This window comes from Chaetodon trifascialis, chromosome 11 (assembly GCF_039877785.1).
Source record: "Chaetodon trifascialis isolate fChaTrf1 chromosome 11, fChaTrf1.hap1, whole genome shotgun sequence".
NCBI lineage: Eukaryota > Metazoa > Chordata > Actinopteri > Chaetodontiformes > Chaetodontidae > Chaetodon > Chaetodon trifascialis.
Window position 1 is genome coordinate 13,306,116 of NC_092066.1, and position 20,521 is coordinate 13,326,636.

The 20,521-nt window shown below is 42.3% G+C and overlaps 1 protein-coding gene across 1 annotated transcript; it reads left to right on the forward strand.

Annotated features, from left to right (window-relative positions):
• The first annotated feature begins 447 nt into the window (after positions 1-447).
• Positions 448-9,805, forward strand: plk3 (polo-like kinase 3 (Drosophila)). Its single transcript, XM_070973333.1, has 15 exons — positions 448-769; positions 1,789-1,896; positions 2,023-2,139; positions 2,535-2,664; positions 2,793-2,880; positions 3,397-3,492; positions 3,681-3,879; positions 4,101-4,227; positions 4,537-4,652; positions 6,035-6,155; positions 6,246-6,329; positions 6,762-6,924; positions 7,187-7,316; positions 7,484-7,594; positions 7,753-9,805. Exons 1-15 carry the CDS (start codon positions 554-556, stop codon positions 7,948-7,950), a joined length of 2,004 nt encoding a protein of 667 aa, XP_070829434.1. The 5' UTR covers positions 448-553; the 3' UTR covers positions 7,951-9,805.
• The last annotated feature ends 10,716 nt before the right edge of the window (positions 9,806-20,521 follow it).

Sequence of the window (20,521 nt, forward strand, 5' to 3'; positions counted from 1 at the left end):
TAGATAGATAGATAGATAGATAGATAGATAGATAGATAGATAGATAGATAGATAGAAAATCCCGATATCAAGATTATTAAAACTTAAAAATGAGGATTGGCTGAAGAATAAAGACTATCCTCAGAAGTATCACGCTCTGCTTCATCTCATCAGTCGCAGGGGCCCACTCAGTAAACTGAGTTTGTAGATTAAACATGACAAACAGTGGAAACCCCCCTGCCCGCCCCCCTGCCTGGGTTACAGCGTGTCACGGGGCTCACAGCAGCTCTGAGACATGAGCTACTTTCATTCATATTTTTTTTTTCTAACATTCCAGATCACCTTGTGATTGAGATACAGTCTGAGCAAATCGTCTGGACTTTCTCCGCCAGTGCGCCACCTCCCCCCCGCCTCCTGCTCCGTGACGTCGCCGCTCTGCTATAAAGCCTCAGACAGCCGTGCCCGGGCACGCCAGATGGATACGGTTGGACGAGGTGGACGCATCGGTACGCACCAGACCAACTAGTGAAAATAGAAGGGATATACGAACTGATCGTTCACACCGCCGTGTTCAATGGATACCGGCTGTTTCACCGCGGCGCAGCGTATTTCGTGCCACACCATGAATGCGGATTTATTTAAGCCTGCTCCGGAGCGTGGACCCCAGCAGTCCTCTGCCCCTGTGAAAACCAGCAGGAATAAACCCGAACAGACCAAACCGGAGCTGGCCCAGGTGGTGACGGACTCCAAGACGGGAAGATCCTACAGTAAAGGAAAGCTTTTGGGAAAGGTACGAAGGTTTTCATTTTCCATGTGCTTGTCTCGCCTCATCACGAGGATCTTTGAGGCGTTTTGTCTGAGGCGCAGGATAGATCTAGAGTCCGTGTTAAAGAGTCGCTGTCTTTGGTTGATACGGAAGCTGTCCATGATTGAAAGTCATTATTAGCTGTGTTCCAGGTGTGTTGGTAATGTGGGAATAATGACCTCGTGGTGACCAGTCTCCCCCTGCTGTGCGCGTCATTGCTGAATGAATCAGGCGCAAGGTGTGCCCAGCGCCTGTGCGCACACATGATTGGCAACACCTTAAAAAAAAAAAAAAAAAAAAAAAAAAAAAAAAGCCCAGGGATGATTATTTACGAGATTCAGCGATTTTAATGGCTTCTGAGAAACCAAAGCTACATTGACCTGAGCCTGCCACGGTTCCCCTCCCTCACCGTATCGCCGCTGTAATGATTTTTAACACAGTATGTGCGATGTATGAATGGAGCGACTGTATCAACATGTTGCTCGTCATCGATACGCTGCGTCGGGCAGCCAGCCAAGTCTTTTTTTCCCCTCTCCTCTGCTGCCTGCCGCAGAGCTGGAAACGTCTCCGTCAATTTCATGGTTAATGAATGCAGCAGCTCGGTCTGCCTCATCCCTCATGTCCTCAAGCCTCTGTAGTCTTGATTGCATCAAGAAATATGCACGACTAAGCAGCAGTAATCATGATATTAGGGGGTCGCCTGTCTGTTTTGGAGGCATATGGGAGCAACAGGGATGCTGGTTAACTGATTATGTTGATATAATGATGCATCTGAATAGATTTAACCCTTGTGTTTAATCCAGGGTTGGTTATGTCCTCTCTCATCGATTTGCCTCCACACCACCCTTTCAGAATTGGCTAAATCATTGTCAGATGATTTTGATTGCTGTGCAGCTATTGATCCTCAGATCAAAGACTTGCCATTGAGGCGGATTATTTATGACAATTGCAGGTTTTCAACCTGCTGCTTTTGTTAACTGATCATCCTGTTTGTCTCCCCCAAGGGTGGCTTTGCTCGATGCTACGAGATGACAGACCTCTCCAACAACAAAATGTATGCCGTGAAGGTGATTCCACAGAGCAGGGTGTCCAAACCACACCAGAGGGACAAGGTACACGGCCGTGCTTGTTTATACCTCACTGTCTTGCATCGAGGCCCCTGCGTAGCCGAAATTCAGTGTTTTTACTGTGGTTTAGGATTGAAATAAGCTCACAAATTGTCACATTTTTTTAAACAGATAACCAATGAGATCGAGCTCCACAAAACCCTGTCACACAAACATGTGGTGAAATTCTCTCATCATTTTGAAGACCAGGAAAACATCTACATATTTCTCGAGCTCTGCAGTCGGAAGGTGAGACCTCAGAAATGTCTAGAACATTGTGCACTGCTTGCACGTGTTTCGCTTGCACGTATACAGCTCGCCTGGCGTTGCGGCACAGTAGAGACTGTATTCATTTCTTTCTTTTGTAAGAAGTATGCATACATAACAGTCTAATCAATTGCTGATAAAGAGTCCCTGACACCCACCTGATTTACAGCAGCCTCTAATTTCTGTGCTAGTGTGTGTGTGTGTGTGTGTGTGTGTGTGTGTGTGTGTGTGTGTGTGTGTGTGTGTGTGTGTGTGTGTGTGTGTGTGTGTGTGTGTGTGTGTGTGTGTGTGTGTGTGTGTGTGTGCGCGCAGCAGTGTTGTACAGTCCCAATGACGGATGTGGGGTTGACACTTCACTCATTACTCTTTCTCTCCAGTCCCTTGCACACATTTGGAAGGCGAGACACACGCTCACAGAGCCAGAAGTGCGATATTACCTCAGACAGATCATATCTGGCCTCAAGTACCTCCACAGCAGAGGGATCCTGCACAGAGACCTCAAACTAGGTATGTGGCCGTCTGACCGAAACGTGGCGTTCACACACTCACAAGCATCCCAGGAATCTGCTGTGACTTTGGGCAGGCACATGTTATGTGTGGAATGCTGACCCGGCAAATGTTTTTGTCTCTTTCAGGCAACTTCTTTGTCAACGAGAACATGGAGCTGCGGCTGGGAGACTTCGGCCTTGCTGCCAAGCTGGAGACAGTGGAGCAGAGGAAAAAGTTAGAGCTCATTTTGGATCTATTTTGTATGTGTTTGTCTAATTGAGGAAGCCACAAACTCGGAAGAGGAACTGATGTATTAACATTCAAAATAGTCAAGTTCATTATATACCCTTAAAAAAACCTACGCATTGCTACTCAATGAGAGGTTTCTACATATAAATATAACACCGAGGAACCTGAACATTACAGTCTTAGCCATTTTCTAGGTTTGAACAATGTGTGCTGAGCTAAAACCATGACGTCAGCTACTAAGCACATACTTCCTCCCACTACTTTCCCTCAGTAAGTACCTAACTAGACTGGTTTCCAAGTGGCAGTTGAATGTAACGCTCAGAGCTCAGTTTCAGTACCTGTTTGACACCTTCCTGTGGAATACCAGAAGAATGAGTGCGGCAGAAAAAAATGTTTCAACCGCTACTTCCTTGTTTGCATGACACATTTAGAGAACATCAGTTGGAGTAGCTTGAGTTATTAAATGTATCCTGTGCTGGGTTTTTTTTTTTCTTCTCTCAGAACAATCTGTGGGACTCCCAACTACTTGGCCCCTGAGGTGCTCAACAGGCAGGGCCACGGCACAGAGTCAGACGTCTGGTCCCTCGGATGTGTCATGTGAGTTTTATTTTGCTTATTTCAATCAAGAGTTACTTATTTTGTCCAGTCAGGTTTAAAATAACATTTGTGGAATGTGGGATTACAGGTTTCGGTTCTCTGTTTCAGGGTGTTTTTAAAATGAGGAGGTTGTAAATATCTTTATTGTATTTTGACTCATGGTTGCTTTTATGGTTCATCCCATTCAGGTACACACTGATGTGTGGCAACCCTCCTTTTGAGACTCTTGACCTGAAGGAGACCTACAAGTGTATAAAGGAAGTTCGGTACCACTTGCCCTCCACGCTGTCCCCCGCTGCACAGAAACTCATCTCAGGCATCCTGCAGAAAAACCCCAGCGACAGACTCTCACTGGATCAAATCCTCAACCACGAATTCTTCACCAAAGTACGCAGAAGTCACGCCAATTTTGTCTGTTTAAAGAGACAGCGATAGGACCTGCTGTTAGCATAATACCATAGTGCTTTTTTTGGGAGTAGGGAAATTGTGCTTGAAAGTAGGACAGGAATATTGCATGTCAGCGCTTGGCACGTCATCCTTCTCGTTCAGAATGAGTGCATCTTCCTCACTCCCTTGTTTTTTTTGTTTTTTTTTTTTTCTTCCCCTAGGGTTTCACCCCCGATAAGCTTCCCCCCAGCAGCTGCGTGATGGTGCCAGAGCTCCACCCCCCGAGCCCCGCCAAGAAGTTCTTCACTAAAATGGCCAAGAGCCTCTTTGGCAAAAAGAAACCAAAAGGTAAGCACCAGCAGCAGCGCAGCAGTGGAATGACTGACACAGTAGAAGACTCGATGCTTCATAGCTCATCTGTTAGTTCCATATTCGTCTCTTACCTAATGTAATTATGCAGCACCGGCCACCTTGTTAGTCTGGCTGCATCTCATGAGAACTGGCGCTTTAAAAATGTTTAAGCTGAAGAACCGGATTGTGTTCAGCTTTACTTTTCCTTCAAGCATTTCCAAGAGCTACTGTATCTATGTGTATGGAAACGCTCCTGTGGTTGAATCAATTTGTTGTGACTACAATGCAAGTGTCTCCCTTTCGCAGTGGAGAAGATTCCATGCGAGGAAAAAGATGACAAAGACATTTCCAAGCTGGTTTCAGGCATCGTGAAATGTTCCATCAACCGGCAAATCAGCTACAAGACAGTGGGACCCAATGAGGTACATCTCATCTTTTTTTTTTTTCCTTTGTGTGTGTGTGTGTGTGTGTGTGTGTGTCCTATTTCTGCAAGAAAAAAAAATTGCTTTGTTTACTTAAAACAGGGTAATTCCAGCTAGTGATAAGGTAATAAAGTCCCACTAGTGGTACAGAAGTACATGTTTTCATGGCAGATGACAGCTGTTAGGGCTGATAATTGCTTTGCATCAGGTGTTTGTGCTTAACACCTTTTGCAGCATGTTCATTTAACATTAAAACAATCTCTATAAATCGCACTGCAATGGAAATTGGGTGAATAAATGTCTTATGAGGGAAAGCTGGGGAATAGAATTGTCAGTGCCAGCTTCGAAGACCGTCATAGACTAAGAACATGAGGCAGCTATATATTTTTTTTAACAATGGATTATGCTTTTAATTATACAAAGGAATCCTCCTTCTTCTTAATGGGATTTAAAAATGTGATTCACTGGCTCTTTAGCTTTATTGCACTGAGATGGCAGCGTGTGGTTCTGTATTGTTCCAGAAGTCCTTCAGCTTGTCAGCACGCAAGTGAAATTCAGGAGAAATGTTGCACAGTTCATGCTGGTTGTAGCTGTTCATTTTAAGTGAGGAACTGAAGTACGTGAGGGTTAATGAGGCCAGATTTCTCTAATATCTGAGGGAGCTGTTAATGCATATCTAAAATCCATCCTCCTCCTACTACGACTGCCTAAGTTTAATCCTACTACAGACTATCTCTTGATGTATTAAAAAAGATTCATAACCGGAGCTGCGGCTAAATGCCACAACAGCAGGAAGCTCTGCTGGCCAATCCCTAATCAGACTGATGTAGTTGCTATTTATAGAGCCCAATAGGATCTACATTGTTTGCCCTTTTGCATGAATATTTCTGAGTCTGCTTCATAATGAGCCTGTGCCAAGAAACCAGGTTGTAGCCATGAAGCATACACTGGATTAAAAATAAAAAATAAAAAAATTGGACTCCACAAAGAAGTTGTCAAAAGTACCCTGTTTACTTTCTTTGTATGCATGTTTGCAGGAAAACAAACATGACAGATTGCAGCCAGATTTTCGGAAACAGCTTTGTGGGCACATGACATTAGAAACTACATAACAGACTTGCTGCACACTTGCAGAACATCCATAAAGAAACTGTGGTTAAAGTAGTTTTACCCCAGTGCAGTAGCAGCAAGATGCAAAAGATCAAAACATGTGAAACCAGTGAAGCAGAAACACCCGGTAAAACGGTCGAAGAATAGATGAGAGTCTCTGAGGTGTGCAAACATTAACAGAACACGGTCACAGAATGCCTTATGCAGCTCTTCTTAATTCTGTGCTCTTAGTTTCACTTTTGTGTTAAATCTTCTCTCTTGCTGCCGCTCAGGTTCCCTCTCCCACCGGTCAGCTGGTCAACTCTGTGCCTCTAGAACAGACTCCTGCTGAGGAGGAATCCAGGAAGTCAATCTCCCGTTCCTTCAAGGGCACAATGGCCAGCAGCACTGAACGTAAGGCCCGGCTGTGTTTTCTCTCACTGCGTTTTGAAGTCCTTTTTGTCTTTTTGCGATCAGTGTTTTAACCCGTTGTTTTCTCTCCAGCATGTGAGGACGTCCTGACCCCTGCAGCCGTCGCAGAATCGGCCATGAAAATGCTCAGCAGCTGCCTGGCGACCATGCCTGCAGGTAGGAGAGCACACATCAGACTGAACTTTAAAGGCTGAAAGAGCACTTTTGGGCTACGGCATAGTAGTAATACTGTTTGGCAAGACCGATCAATGTCTCTAACCTCAACACAGTAACTAGAAATGCTGAGTCGGATCTTTAAATGTTTTAGCTACCGAGCACCGAAACAGCGTTCCAAAAATGCTGCTTCCTCCAACATGAAACAACTTTTGGCATCAAATTACAAATGATGCAGAATCATTCAAGTTTAATCCTGATCTTTTCCCTTGCCTTCGCCATCTCTTTGTATCCTCTGAGTATCTGCTGACTCATGTAGCCTGGAGCACCTTTTCTCAGCTTAAAGCTTTCTTAACTTTTGGTGCATCTAGGGTTGATGTTGCATCCTTTGAAATGGTTCCATAATCCCAAACATTTTTATCTGTATCTCTGCAGCCACTAGAAACCCGCCCTGTTTGTCCAGGCCACAGTCCTTCCTGTGGGTGACTAAATGGGTTGACTACTCAAACAAATACGGCTTTGGCTACCAGCTCTCGAACCAAAGCATTGGCGTGCTCTTCAACGAGGGTACACATCTCAGTCTTTGTAACAAACGCACGTAAGTATTTTAAGACCTACTGTATGTACTAAAGGTGTCACGTAAACATTTACATTGTGCTCAGAGCTTCCTGATTGCTTTATGACTAGACTCACGGAAGTAACTGAATTGGTCCAGTGTGTGTTCACACTACACTCAAGTTTTTGATCATCATTCATTCAAATTAAATTGGAGACTATATATATATTTTTTGTAAATTAAATCAAACAGAAATACACTTTATTTTGTGTGTTTTTAAAATGTTTTCTTTCCCTCTCAACAGGACAGTCCACTACTGCTTGACCAACAACAAACACTTCACTTTCCCTGCCAACTCTCTGCCTGAGCAGCTTCACAGCCAGAAACAAATTGTGGAGCTCATGGCCAACTACATGGAGCAGAACCTTATGGAGGTATGAGCAAGCTGGTTCATCTTTAGCTAGAAGACTGCAGCCAGAATAGTTGATTTACTATTACGAATCAAATACTAAACGATTTTTTGTCTTGAATTTCACAACAATTTGTTTTAACCGGGCATCCTGTAATCCAAACATAATATTTTCTGTCATCTTCTCCTCAGGGTGGAGACCTTCATTGTGAGGAGCAAGTCTCCAGTCCTCCTCCTCTGCTGCTCCAGTGGGTGAAAACTGATCATGCTCTCGTCATGCTCTTCAACAATGGCACTCTGCAGGTTCGTCAAAGCTCATAAATCTGATGTTCAGAGATGCATTTAGAAAACAAATACTGCAACACTGTAGACCAAGTCAGACTAAAGTTGCATGTGTGTATGTGGTTTTGGATCATTTCCCTCCTTTTCTTGCATTCATGTTCTGTTTTAATCCCTTCCAGGTTAACTTCTACACAGACCACACCAAGATCATCCTGTGCAAGTCATCTGACGACTCTTACCTGCTCACTTACATCAGCCGGGAGCGGGTCTCATACACTTACCTCCTCAGCATGCTGGTTGAGATGGGCTGCACCTCCGAGCTCAGACACCGACTGCGATATGTGGTCCAGCTGCTCCAACACCACGCTGATGCCTGAGAGCATGGCTCAGTGCCTCCCAGGCCACCTGATTGGCAGATGCCTTAGAGGCAACCTGACTGGTTAACACCTCTTTTTATGCAGCCTGACTGGTTGATCTAATTTCTCAAGGCAGTGCTGGGAGGAGCTGACGCCTGTTCAGTTGCCAGATGGAAGGCTGCTCAGAGGAATTGAGCAAATATTCTTGTCTGGACTGGTGCTTTAGGCAGGTGATTATCAAATTGATTGACCTTGATAATTATCAAGCAGTCAGGAAGCTGCCAAATGCAGCATCTGCCTTAAGGGTTTGTGCCTGTCCAGCTTATGCCTCAAAGGTATCCACCTAGAAGGCATTGATACCTAAAATAAGAGACTCCTATCTGGCCTGAAATGATGGATCCCTCATGGGCAGATGCCTAAAAGAACACCCAAACTCCTAATGACCTTCCCTCACTCACTCAAAGCCACTGCTTCTTGGCTGGATCTTTCAAAGCCACCAACCAACCCTGCAGCTTTCAGCTTCCCCTGATAGCCAGTAAACCCAGGCATGGTGTCTTAAAGGTACCGAAACACTAAATTTGTCCTGTTTGCTCGCAATGGAACAAGGGTGATCTTGCAGCTGGAATGCTTTTCGGCTGTTTTCCAAAAGCCTTTCGGCAGCAAGGTCATTTTTGGCGTTGACTTGCATTGGAACCATGCTCTTACAGCAGAGATGCTTTGGGAAGAACTGTGGTTTGATTAGAGAGAACGAGAGAGAGACCCTCCTACCCTCGGTTGGTTTCTGGCCTTTTTCGGACTATGGTGCACACATTCATTTTTTTTCTCCTTTTTTTTAAAAAAAAAAACAAACATTGAGCCAGCTATAGGATCACACTACGATCTTGACCTCACATGCACAAATAACATTCCTGGCCTTATTTGAGGATGGTGATGCTAATGTTTGGAGAAAGTCATTGCTGCCTCTGCTCCAACATCACTTTTGTTTTTTTACTTTTGTTTTTTTTGTTAGTTAGTTATTAGAAACAAATGTCACTGATTTGGTACATGGCATACAAAAGGGGCTATGGGAGCAACACAATTTTGCACTTTTTTTTTTTGTAAATTCATCTGGCAAGCAAAACCTTTTACTACCACTCGTTATCTTTTATTTGTTTTTAACTAGATACCAAAAGGCATTTTCTGTGTTGGTTTTAAAAATTGTTTTAAATTCACATACAGTAGGTGAGTGTGTGTGTTTGTGTGCCACACACGTGCTGGTTAACAAAACTGTTGGTTGGAAAATGAGGGTGGGGAGGGGGGATAAAAGTGCCTTTCTGAGGGATGTCTGTATAGTGCAATAACAGCCCTTTGTGAATGTCAAGCTGGATACAAACAAGAGTCAAGATGGGTTTTACAGGTGGGATTTACTTTTGTACTTTGAGCCAAGTTTAAAAGTAAGTCCAATAGCACTACACTCTCACTACCTGGTATAAGCTTTTAGAACAACTGGTATCATAAGTATATATCCCAGTAATATCTACTATGGAAAAAATAGAAGTTGTACTCTGTTGTACTGTACTGTAATCCTTATCGGTTTACATTGCTTTCTCTACCCAGAGTTGTATCCTAAAAACTGTGACCTGGAATGCAAGTATTACACACACACACGTGTTTTCAAAAAACCCAACATTGTGAAAGCCATCTGCCAATTCAGAAGAGTCTTTATTTTTTGGCACATAATGTCTTGTTTATTTATTTTTTATTTATACATGTTTTTTTATTTATTGTTGTGTAAATGTTACGGTCTTGACACAAGGAAATGTTCAATTCTGATCACCTTTTGTATGTACCATATTTGGGGGAAAATGGGACAAAAATAAAGTTTATTGAAAACAAATTGCAGTTATTGTTGCATTTCTGTTAACCTTCTGTTTGTCTCAATAGACTGGAGATGAGGAATTAATGGATTTTTCAAAATCAGTATCTGGGGTACACCTGACTGATTACGGCATCCACATACCTCTTGGGTATCTAAAATTGGGTACATAATTTTATCTCTTTTGAAACAAGCAACAACATGTCATTCAAATCCTCTTTAAGACATCTGGCAGTGACTGTAAAACTCTACAGCCACACTGAAAATGAAAGGGGTGGACATTATGCAGATGACATTCTTCTGTTTTTAGAATGCTGGCATAATCTACCCCTGGTTTCATTGGTTAGAATCACACTTGTTTAAACTGTCATCCCCTGATTTCTGCATCCTCTACTCCATCTTGGCAAGTATCTTGATCCTTAACTGCAAGGAAAATAAGTCTACTAGATCTATTCAACCTAGAAGGAGAAAGCCTTGGAAAACAGTTTAAAAAGTGACAGTGCCAGCTCAAAATGGCTGCCTTGGTATGCCTTATAAAGTCCCTTAAATGGGCATGCCCTGACTGTTCAACCTGAGGCTGACTCACACACCTTGACTCAGGTCTCAGTGTGGACTCTTGGTCCTGTTTCTCCTCTTCTAATGAAGCTTGTTAAGTGGTCGTAAACACAGCATCACTGAGAAAGCCACAAACATTTCTATGGTTCATCACGTCACTGTGGCAGACAACAATGCACACTGCTAGCCACCCATAACTGATCATTTATACATACAAAACTGGCCAAACACCATTGTCAGAAATGCAACAGATGAAGGTCTACTGCGGTTTTGAAACTGCAAAGGAAAATATATGCACATCTCAATTTTGTATCTCTTATGTTGGGAAGAACTCACATTCCGCTGAAGGTGTATTGTCAAAATGTTTTGGCTAACCTTAATTAAGATGCATCAACCTGGTGCGTGAAGACACTACAAAAAGGTGCAATTAAATCACATTGCTGCTACAGACATGCGTAAAATGACTCAACTCTGCACAATGTAGCTGGAGCGTGTTGCTCTTTTTCCAGATCCTGTGCTCTTCTTGTTGGGGTCTATCCTAAAGGAATCTACCATTTCCTTCTCTGAAAAATTCATGTGCTTGAAAACCATTGTTAGCCAGTATAATAATGTTTCATGTAACACAGTTGAGTCCTAAATCTACTAGCTGTTCTTTACAAAGTGAAGCTTCTAATCCTTGTTCTTGTTGCCCTGCAGCCCTGAGCAGCAACATCACTGACACCCTCCAGTCAGTTCGCCACCTGGCACCAATAACTTCATTACCTGAACAGAGTAGGTAGTCTAAACCATCCAGCCTTCTTGCTGTGAGGCACGTGCACTGCCTGCTGTTCCACCGTGCCGCCGTCTAAAACATATGAATCTCTCATAATAGCTTTAGTATATACATGAAAACAACTCTTATCCTGTAAGATGCAGTCCTGCAGTTCACTGCAGTCAGTGCAGCCCAGTGTGACTTCACTTAGGTGGGAGCCTGGCACACAAGGTCACAGCATCATCATTTAACACAACACAGTAGAGCACAGAATCACTTGTTCAAGAATGCATGAAAACAGATTATGACTGAGAAACGCACGAGGTGAAAAGAAAGATCTGGGTGAAAACAGTTTTGCTATCTGTCTAAATCTGCATACAGTATCAGCCGAGAGGCTCCATCTTCAGATAGGGTGAAAATAGTTGGAAGGTATGACGTCAATAAGAGACTCACACGTTTCAAACTTGTCAGACTAGTTATATCATCAGTGCAAGAAAGGGGCACATTTTTTCTATTCATGGTAAAAGTTTCCATAGCTATGAATATCTTGCAGGGCAGACAGAGGATTAGTACACATTCAACCGCAGTTAGTTGGTAAAATTGCCTGATATTGACTTGGCTGCGATGGGAAGAAAAGCTGTTAAAATCCGTACAATACTGCTGTGTACGTGTGCTGAAAGGAAAGGTTATTATAAACCAGCAGGGCTTTCTATCATTGGTTTTATTGTCAGGCAGAATTCAGGAGGAGTGAGAAGTGTGAAATATGAGAATACAAACCCATGACACATGGAATACCAATATATGGATGTGCATACAGAATGTGTACAGACATAAACGCATGTGCACATGCACAAGATTGACTCATATACGTATCAGTAACCAGCAGATAACACTGGTTTTCACAGGCTAATGCACAAAGGCTCCCTGGCTCCCTGCCACACTCTCAGCTGTTGTTATGATGCAGCAGTGCTCTTTTCAACCATGAACAAAGTCAGAGAGGCGATGAGAGCCAATGCAGCCTCGTTAGTGGGTTGTTTTGTGTTGTGTGAGTGTGTTTGTGTGTATACAAAAGAAAACGGCCTGCAGACAGGCAGGACTCACTTGGCAGCTGCACTGTGCAACCCCATATAGATAGATAGATAGATAGATAGATAGATAGATAGATAGATAGATAGATAGATAGATAGATAGATAGATAGATAGATAGATAGATAGATAGATAGATAGATAGATAGATAGATAGATAGATAGATAGATAGAGAGAGAGAGAGAGAGAGAGACGAAAGAGAGAGAGAGTGAAATGTCATCAAACTCCCCTCCTGATTGCACACTTGAAACTAGGGCAGCAGGAAGATATCACAAGGCTGCTTTGCTGTGACTCTGAGGCCAAAATGTGCTGATTTCACATCTTTAATTGCAGCGTGAGATGCTCACTCAGCCAGTTACCTCAGAGGTGTAAATGAGCATCTCCACTGTCAAATTCTTTCTGGATTCTATACAATATTACACTGCACATGGTACGCCTGTCTGCACTGCAAATCTGGTATGAAAGAACTGCACTGTTGATCAATAACACGCTCTTATCGTGTACTGTTTTTTGTTTGGCCTCATCTGGTTAAATGTTGAGAATGAAATTAATTGTTTAATCACATCTTGGGCTTAAATAGGGAGTTGTGTTTGGGTGTAACATAATATCATGAATCATAGTAACGAAATGTGGGATTTATCATTTGAGCCCAACTGTTTTTAGCTCGCACGAATGAGCAGAGAGGCGTGAAATGTCATTATCAATTCCAAATGTATGTTGAAGTCACATGCGCTGTGTGGAAGATATGCAAGCAGTGACACAAGCAGATACAGAAAGAGATGTGCTGATTTGTGCCCAAGTTGGGCAGAGAGATATGGAGGAACGTGTCAGTGTTACAGACAGCCATGAGCTTTTATCTCTTCCTTAGTTACTGATGCGATCACAGGCAGGTGCAAATACAGGAGGGAAGCTTGCTGAATGTATTTCTTTTACTGCTGTCCGTCAGAGCTGTCCTGTCATTTCTCCAATGATGCTTGACTTGTACTTTTGTAGTTGCTGGTTATTGTTCTCATCTCAAGAATTGCTGAGATCTTAGACCCTTGCTGCAACAAAGTCCAACTATGGGACTATAAACACAAGAGGTCTCTGAACTGAACACTGAACTGATCCTTTAACAAGAGAGAGCTATTGACTTAAACTGTTAATCACTTGTGACTGAATCTGTGCCATAAGTTTCCCTTTTACTTCTTCCTTTTTACAGCATGAAGTAATGCATTAGCAATGCAAAACATATTCAGTTAATGAAAGCGCTTATGTTTGTTGAACAGCATCTGGTTGGCCTTTTCCAGGAAAACTCCACAGATTCACAGGAAGACATGTGTTTTGTGCTTCTTCCAACAACAGCAGTTTGTTTGGAATAAATAGAAGAGCTCAGTGGAAGCATAGAGTGGAGACAACAGACAGCACAAGAGCACAAAAACTGCAACTCAGACGTATCACAGCATGGTGTCTCTCAATGTGTTTCATGGGAAATGCAGAGCAAAAATATTATGAGCGTCTTACAGTTCACTACTTTAATAGTAATGCTTATTTGAATTGTGCTTTGGTAAAGCTCATATTATGCAAACAAAACAATAATGTACTGAAAAATAGTTCAAATCAGACATTTGTGAGTGGAATGAGGAATAGTGTGTCCTTGCTGAGAGTCTGGAAATCCTGGAAATATACTGCATCAACTCCACAGCAGTATCGGTAAGATGTTCAGACACTGTACAGCAATTTCAGCATGAAATCATTTAATCAACAGCACTGTACACCTACTGTACCTAAATGGCAACGTGCCAACTCCCTTCAGCAGTGAGACTGCTTTCTCAGCCCCTTCAGCAAAGTCATCTTCCTCCTTTCCCTTTCATTTTGTTCGTATAAGAAGATAAGATAAGGCTTCATGAATTATTATTTATCATGGCCCTACACTCACCAAATGATGATGAATGGGTGATCAATTATTACTGATGAGAGATTAAAATTCAGTTTTCCCAATCTGTGTATCTAAATGAGGTCACTTCGTCCTTGGAGAGGGATTGTGATGGGATGGGAGAGACATGTCAGAACATGTCCGGATGCAGTCTCTGTCACAGATCCTTTTGTTGCAGGACTCATCTAAGAAATGTTTGTTGAAATTCACGAGTTAGTTAATGTTGAAGTGAACTGACACATTTTTCAACATCATTACATTCTGAACCTGTTATACATGTGGATAATTACTGTAATGAAAAGTTCCCGAAGATGCAAGAGACATCCATCCTTTCTTCGGTGCGGTTAATTAGGTGTCAAAGGGAAGGAGAGAAGCCTGTAATGGCACTCAGTTCCACTTCTCTTTGTTGTGCCACTTGTTGAGTCAGTCCACAAACACCATTTTGTTACGCGAGCGACGAGACATGACGACTTTCCTCTGATTTTATAATCTTTACTTGAAAACTTGAAAATAAAATACAATGTCTGACGCACGGTCAAAAGACTGTGTTGCTTCCACCATTATCTGACTCAAATTAGCAACAGCTACAACTGCCTGATCACATCATAGCAGAAAATTTAAAGAGACAGAACACATTTATCTTCTACACATTATTAACTTATACTTTTCAGAGTAAAACCTTTTAAACCTTTTATGAATTATAATGAAATTATCATTATCAATCTAACAGTTTTTCAATGAAATTATTGACATTAAATTATTAACTTATTTGGCCCTTACAAAGCCTGTTAGCAGATGTTACACGAAGCTCTTTCAATACTAGCTGAGTGTGTGAGAAAGAAATGCTCACACACTGTTCTCACATTAACGTCCTGCTGTAAGTGGAGTGTTAACCAATAAGTTACAATTGTCAAATTCACATTTATACGACGATAATTCCCCCAGCATGTGAGATGACATCATGTTTTCATGGTGAGGTCACCCACTCGCTTCCAAAAGTGAAAGGATTTCCTGTGGAAAGACACACCTGTGATGTCAAGGCCAGAAAAAAAAACCAAAAAAAAAAAAACCTGGGGATCCACTGACACTGAAATAACCCACTTTCATGGTTTGAGCCATGAAAGTAATTACATATTCTCTGTAATTACCCGTACGTTTATTTACAATCCCGTGTCTTCAATTCTTCTCACGACTTGGCTGAAAGACATGACAAACTACACGTTCTTCCAGGAACAACAATGTAAACAAGCAAAGGCATCCAAAGCAGTTCGCTTGATACTGGCGGGTGTTTAGTACAAACCTTAAAAAAGAAAGAGAGCATGACTGTGACCTTTCCTCTGTTTCACAGTTCCTCCTCGTGGCACAACAACATCATATCTCTTCACCATGTTTACAGTTGTGCACAGAAGAGCTCTCTCTGCTCCTATTGGTCAACGTTTGGCACATGTTGTGGAAGGAGAAGTACCAGATTCAGGGTCAGTTGACACTTGACCAAAGGATCAGTTGTCGCACCTCGATACACCTTTTTTTGTCCCTGAAGCCCTCCATTTGTTGGGTCTGGCTATTATCAGGGTGATATCATATAGTCTGAGCCCACCGTTACAAATCCTCTACCCTATCGCGAATGGTGACTGAGAACAGCAGCAGCCATCATCATAAAGATCTGTGCGAGCTTGTGTTTCACTCTAAAGCTAGTCTTAAACTTTTCCTAACTAATCAACACTTCAGTGTCCTTTATCACTCTCCACCAATGTATGTGGGATTTCCTCAAACTGCTTCAACTAAAATAATTTAGAGCTAAAAGCTAAACGATGGTTGTGTGAGCCAGCTGTTGAGTTCGATGCGTGGGTAAGTAAGTGTCTGTGTTGGTCACATTTCTACCATTTGCCTTTTTTAAAAACAGTTACAAAGAACAGTTGTTAAAGGAAATGTTGAAGTGATTCCATTTCTGTGAAGACTGCTCACTTTGTGGCATTGTTTTTTCCCTCACATTTATAGGAAAAAAAGAAAGGACTCATTACTGCTGCGATCCATAAAAGCTTTGAAGATGGGAATGTGAGGCAAGGCTGAGTGGGTGGCATGGAGAAGGAGTCCAGGGAGGAGACATCCTTCCTTTTCTCTGTTTCACCAAGCCTTGGCCACATCTTTTTCTGGCTCTGATGTGTGTGAGCGTGTGTTTGTGTTGGCTGCGGCCTATCCTTCATGCGGGATCCTGCTGCTGATGTCACATTCCTGCCTGTTAAGGCCACAACGAGTGCATCACACACACTTATGTACGTCACACCCCAGTCCTACAGGAAACGTGTGTTTCCTTTTACGATTCTCCCTCTGTTTCCCATTAAAAGCACAAAGGAGAATGTCATCCACTCGGTTGCTGCCAGACTTAGCTTTTCTCTCCATGTTTTAGGGAATCGGTCAGAGCCGCAGTGATTCAGAGAAGGGTTGGGCCATTTATTGATTCGTCTTTAAGAAAGTCAATCTGTTGAAGCTTTAAAATGTAGCTTAAAACCTTTGTCACACTTGCTCTCTGAACAAAGAGAACAAGTTACTTTACAGATCTGGACAGACGACATGTCTCTCTCTCTCTCTGTTCAGTGGCATTGATGATCCCTCTCATATGCTTAATGAGCTGCTGTCAATAAGGAGAGCTGATTCAACAACTTTTAGACATTTGCGGCTTATTGGTTGGAACATGAGAAACTGCAAAAAGAAATTACACACTTGATGGCTGCATGATGTAATGTCTGAAGGCCAAATCTGAATCTGCATGTCCCAAGAAGTCAGCATCCTTACCAGCAGATGATTCATACAGAGGGAACGGAAACAAAGGAACAGCATTGTTCATGGTAGACTAGCTTAGCTGCAGTATTACAGTGCTGTAATAAAAATGTCATTTTTATGTTGCTTATCCTAATGGAATCCTTGAGTGATTTGGATGCTTACTATATAAAACCTTACTTGGACAAGCTACACAGTGTTAATGTGTTTAATACATGCAATGTTATCTAACACAGGTTTGTCTGGGGCTGGTCGAGTGTAAACTTCCTCAAACCAGAGCTGTTATTGTTACTGTAAACTGTGAAATGCCACCATCTCTGCCATGCATGCGGGCAGCCTTTAATGTTTAGCCATTCCACTAAACCTTTAAACAGAGGTGAAGGTACACATCCATGTCAGGATACTGAGGCAGAAAACCATTTATGTCCTTCAACCTGACCATGGTTTTCATACTTGAACCACAACAGAAAGATGCATCAGCAAATGAATAGAAATTAATACAATTATTTTTAGATTACATTATTTGAAAACTGTATGGGATATTTCCACTCACCCTAATGATTGTTCCCACTCCCACTGAATAGGTGTTTTTCTGATGTAAGCACAAAATAATGTAGTTAGCTAATAATGTGCTCCCCTTTCACATATGGCGTAAGGGTAATAGTATAGGTTGTAAGCTAATTAGCCCGACATGCTAAAATTGCCAGCTTACAGTATGCTAAAGCAGACACACATTTTTATCAATCTCTTACACTTTTGCTTTTGTGTTTTTATTTTTGGAAAGGCTTAAAAAGACACCCTTGACTATTTCTCCATGTGCACTGTTTCAACCTGTGTCAGCTCCAAAGCTTCACAGGCCTGCTGTGCCCTGTCAGGGTTGTTAAGCTGTGATTGGACAGTCATTGTTTGGGGGCGGGGTTTAGCAAATGGTCAGTTGTGGCTGTTTGTCTATTCAGCCATTGTAGTCTTCTGTAGATTTCCGATTTCCTATTGCTATTCCAAGATATTCTATACGCAGGTGGAGGCCTTTGAAATCTATTAAAACACATATCCTGTATCTGGTGTTTTCATGCAGCGCCTTTCTTCTTTGGTGTTTCAGCTGGGCTCATTATTCATCCTCACTAATGATCAGCCACAATATCTCCCGCTGTGACAACAGAACATGAAACAGCACTAAAACCAAAGTCAGTGCATCAGGAAGTCAAACATCTGGAGGGAGACAGATGAGGGGAGAGAGAGGAAGAAATCAGCCAGACATCTAAATGCTGCGGGACAATTTTGCCTAATTAGTAACTTCTGTTTTCTCAAGAGCTTTCTTTCTCCTCAGTCCCTTCAGCGTCTGTGCGAATGTATTTATGTGTGTGCATGTGTGTGTGAGGCCATTGTAATGGTCTTTCCTCATACGAATTCCTGCCAAGGCCACAAGCCAAGGCCTGTGTGAATGTGTGCAGTGAGGCCAAGGCTCGTTTCCTCACAGGAATAAGCGTTTCTGAGTCATTTGCATTGGTTTCATCAGACCCTTTCCCTTCCCACAACTCAGTGTTCAGACCTGGTGCATCCTAATGCATTGTTCAGACCTGCACATTCTTTTCCCAGTTCGATTTATTATGCTTATGGCTTTCCCATCCACCTCTGTAACAGAAAATTATCCTCCGGAGGCATCATCTGTTCACACAAAAAATAATCCCAGCTCTTTCACAGCATCTCAGGTGTCACCCACAACCTGTTTCCTTCTGTTTTTCCCATTTTAAATCTTATTTCTTACAAGTGGTCTTTTCAGAAACTTTGGTTTAATGGTTTTTTTTACCACAAGAAAGTACATAAGACCCAAAAATTATATCCTGTGGAACAGCGGTATGTATGGGGTAATGTTTTGAATTGTTCCCCAGTGTTTGTATCTTGTGCTCAAGGGCACAAGTGTACATTATTGCAAGGGGGGGGGGGGTTGACATGTAACGTACCAAGATGGGAATAATGTGATATGCTTCTCGACCACTTGGATACCAGGACATCCTAAAAATGCATGTTTAGAAATCTAAAAAAAAATCTGCTTTATACATGTAGGCCTCCAGGATACCACACGATGTGTTTTTCATTAAAGGGTGCTCCAGATCGCAACCCTTCTAAAACCTCAGCCATACCATGTGCTTCCTCCTCCTGCTGACTTCGAAGTGTCAGTAAATCATAACTCATCACATCTTGGCTTAACGTGGGTGGCCAACCTGATTCAACACTTCTGCATTTTTCACAGATTTACTTTTGGGTCTGAGCTGTGCTAAAAGTGCTTTGAAGTCAATTCAAAACATGTTAATTACAGCCATCATTTAACAGTTATTTGGATATAAGGGATACAGATCATAGTCAAACCCACTTTAAGTCACTGAAACACTCATAAATGTTACATGCTTTTTATTGCACATATGAGTTTGTGGAAACGCCAGAACATGGCACAGCTGCCAGTGACTATACAGTCAGAACAGATTTTAAAAACATGCACATGACTTGTTTAAAGCAGTTTGAATAAAACAGTCTAGTGGTAACAGATTGCAAACAGTCAACCTACAGCAATGTAGCTCTTTGATATCTGATACAAGGGTGCTGCTAATGACAACATAGCTGTCCAGATGGCTTGCAGCCCTTTGAGCACGGAGCCAAGTCAAAACTGTGACTGTCCCTCACTTTTCAGAGTATGTGTGTGTGGGTGCACTTGGTAGAGGTACACACACACAGTACTCATGCATACATGTAGAAACAGAAAGGAAAACTATTTATAGAGTTGAAAAGTCACGGGGGGCTACAGTGAGTGCGTTGTACTTCGTGGAAAGATCAGCAATGAATATCTGACATCCGGTGGTACACATGTGCACACACCCACACTAACACACACACACACACACACACACACACACACACACACACACACACACACACACACACACACACACACACACACACTCAAACATCTTCCTGTTTGTCAGGTTCAGAGGAAGCCAGACGCAGTGCCCACGCAACAACAAACTTGTGGGACCGAGCAAAATAAGAACACGTCCATGGTACAGTGTGTTTTTTCCATCAGTTATGAACATCAAAGATGCAATAAGTTGCATCTGGAGAATTTCAGTTGACTTCTGTTGGAATATCAGCATCACACAAGTGTGACTGCACCACCACCCTCACCGCTGATGATCTCTGAGTTAGCACATCTTGTCGTGAAGACCGTGAATTCACACTGAGCAGGGAATCTGGCTACACATTTTGAAAGATCCACAAATGTGTGGAAAGTATTTCAAACAGGTCTATTCTCATCCAGTCTCTCTATCCTGACACCGGTGAGTCAGAGGAGCGTGTAACTTACTGGTGACACATTGTTTTTCATACTTGGCTGCTGCACCACATGAAAAGTGACGTTGTAAGATGTAAATACTGTATGGCGGGTTTCTATGCAAATGTCTGCTCGGAAAAAAGCTGTTTGAGGGTTTTTTTTAAACACTAAATGCTGCTTGATTACTCTTGATGAGAAAACAAGCAAGAATGCAAATGCTTCTTATTCCCGTTCTCCTTCTTCTCATTATACTTACTTTCTATTGTCACTGGACTATTATTTCTTCAGTTCACTGCTGTAGCCCTGGACTCAACACGGGGGGGGGGGGG

Excerpts from the sequence above, each read along its gene's own strand:
- plk3 (XM_070973333.1), top strand. The coding sequence starts at position 554 with ATGGATACCGGCTGTTTCACCGCGGCGCAGCGTATTTCGTGCCACACC. Across the intron at positions 770-1,788 it reads AAGGAAAGCTTTTGGGAAAG|GGTGGCTTTGCTCGATGCTA; the intron begins GTACGAAGGTTT and ends GTCTCCCCCAAG. Across the intron at positions 1,897-2,022 it reads AACCACACCAGAGGGACAAG|ATAACCAATGAGATCGAGCT; the intron begins GTACACGGCCGT and ends TTTTTTAAACAG.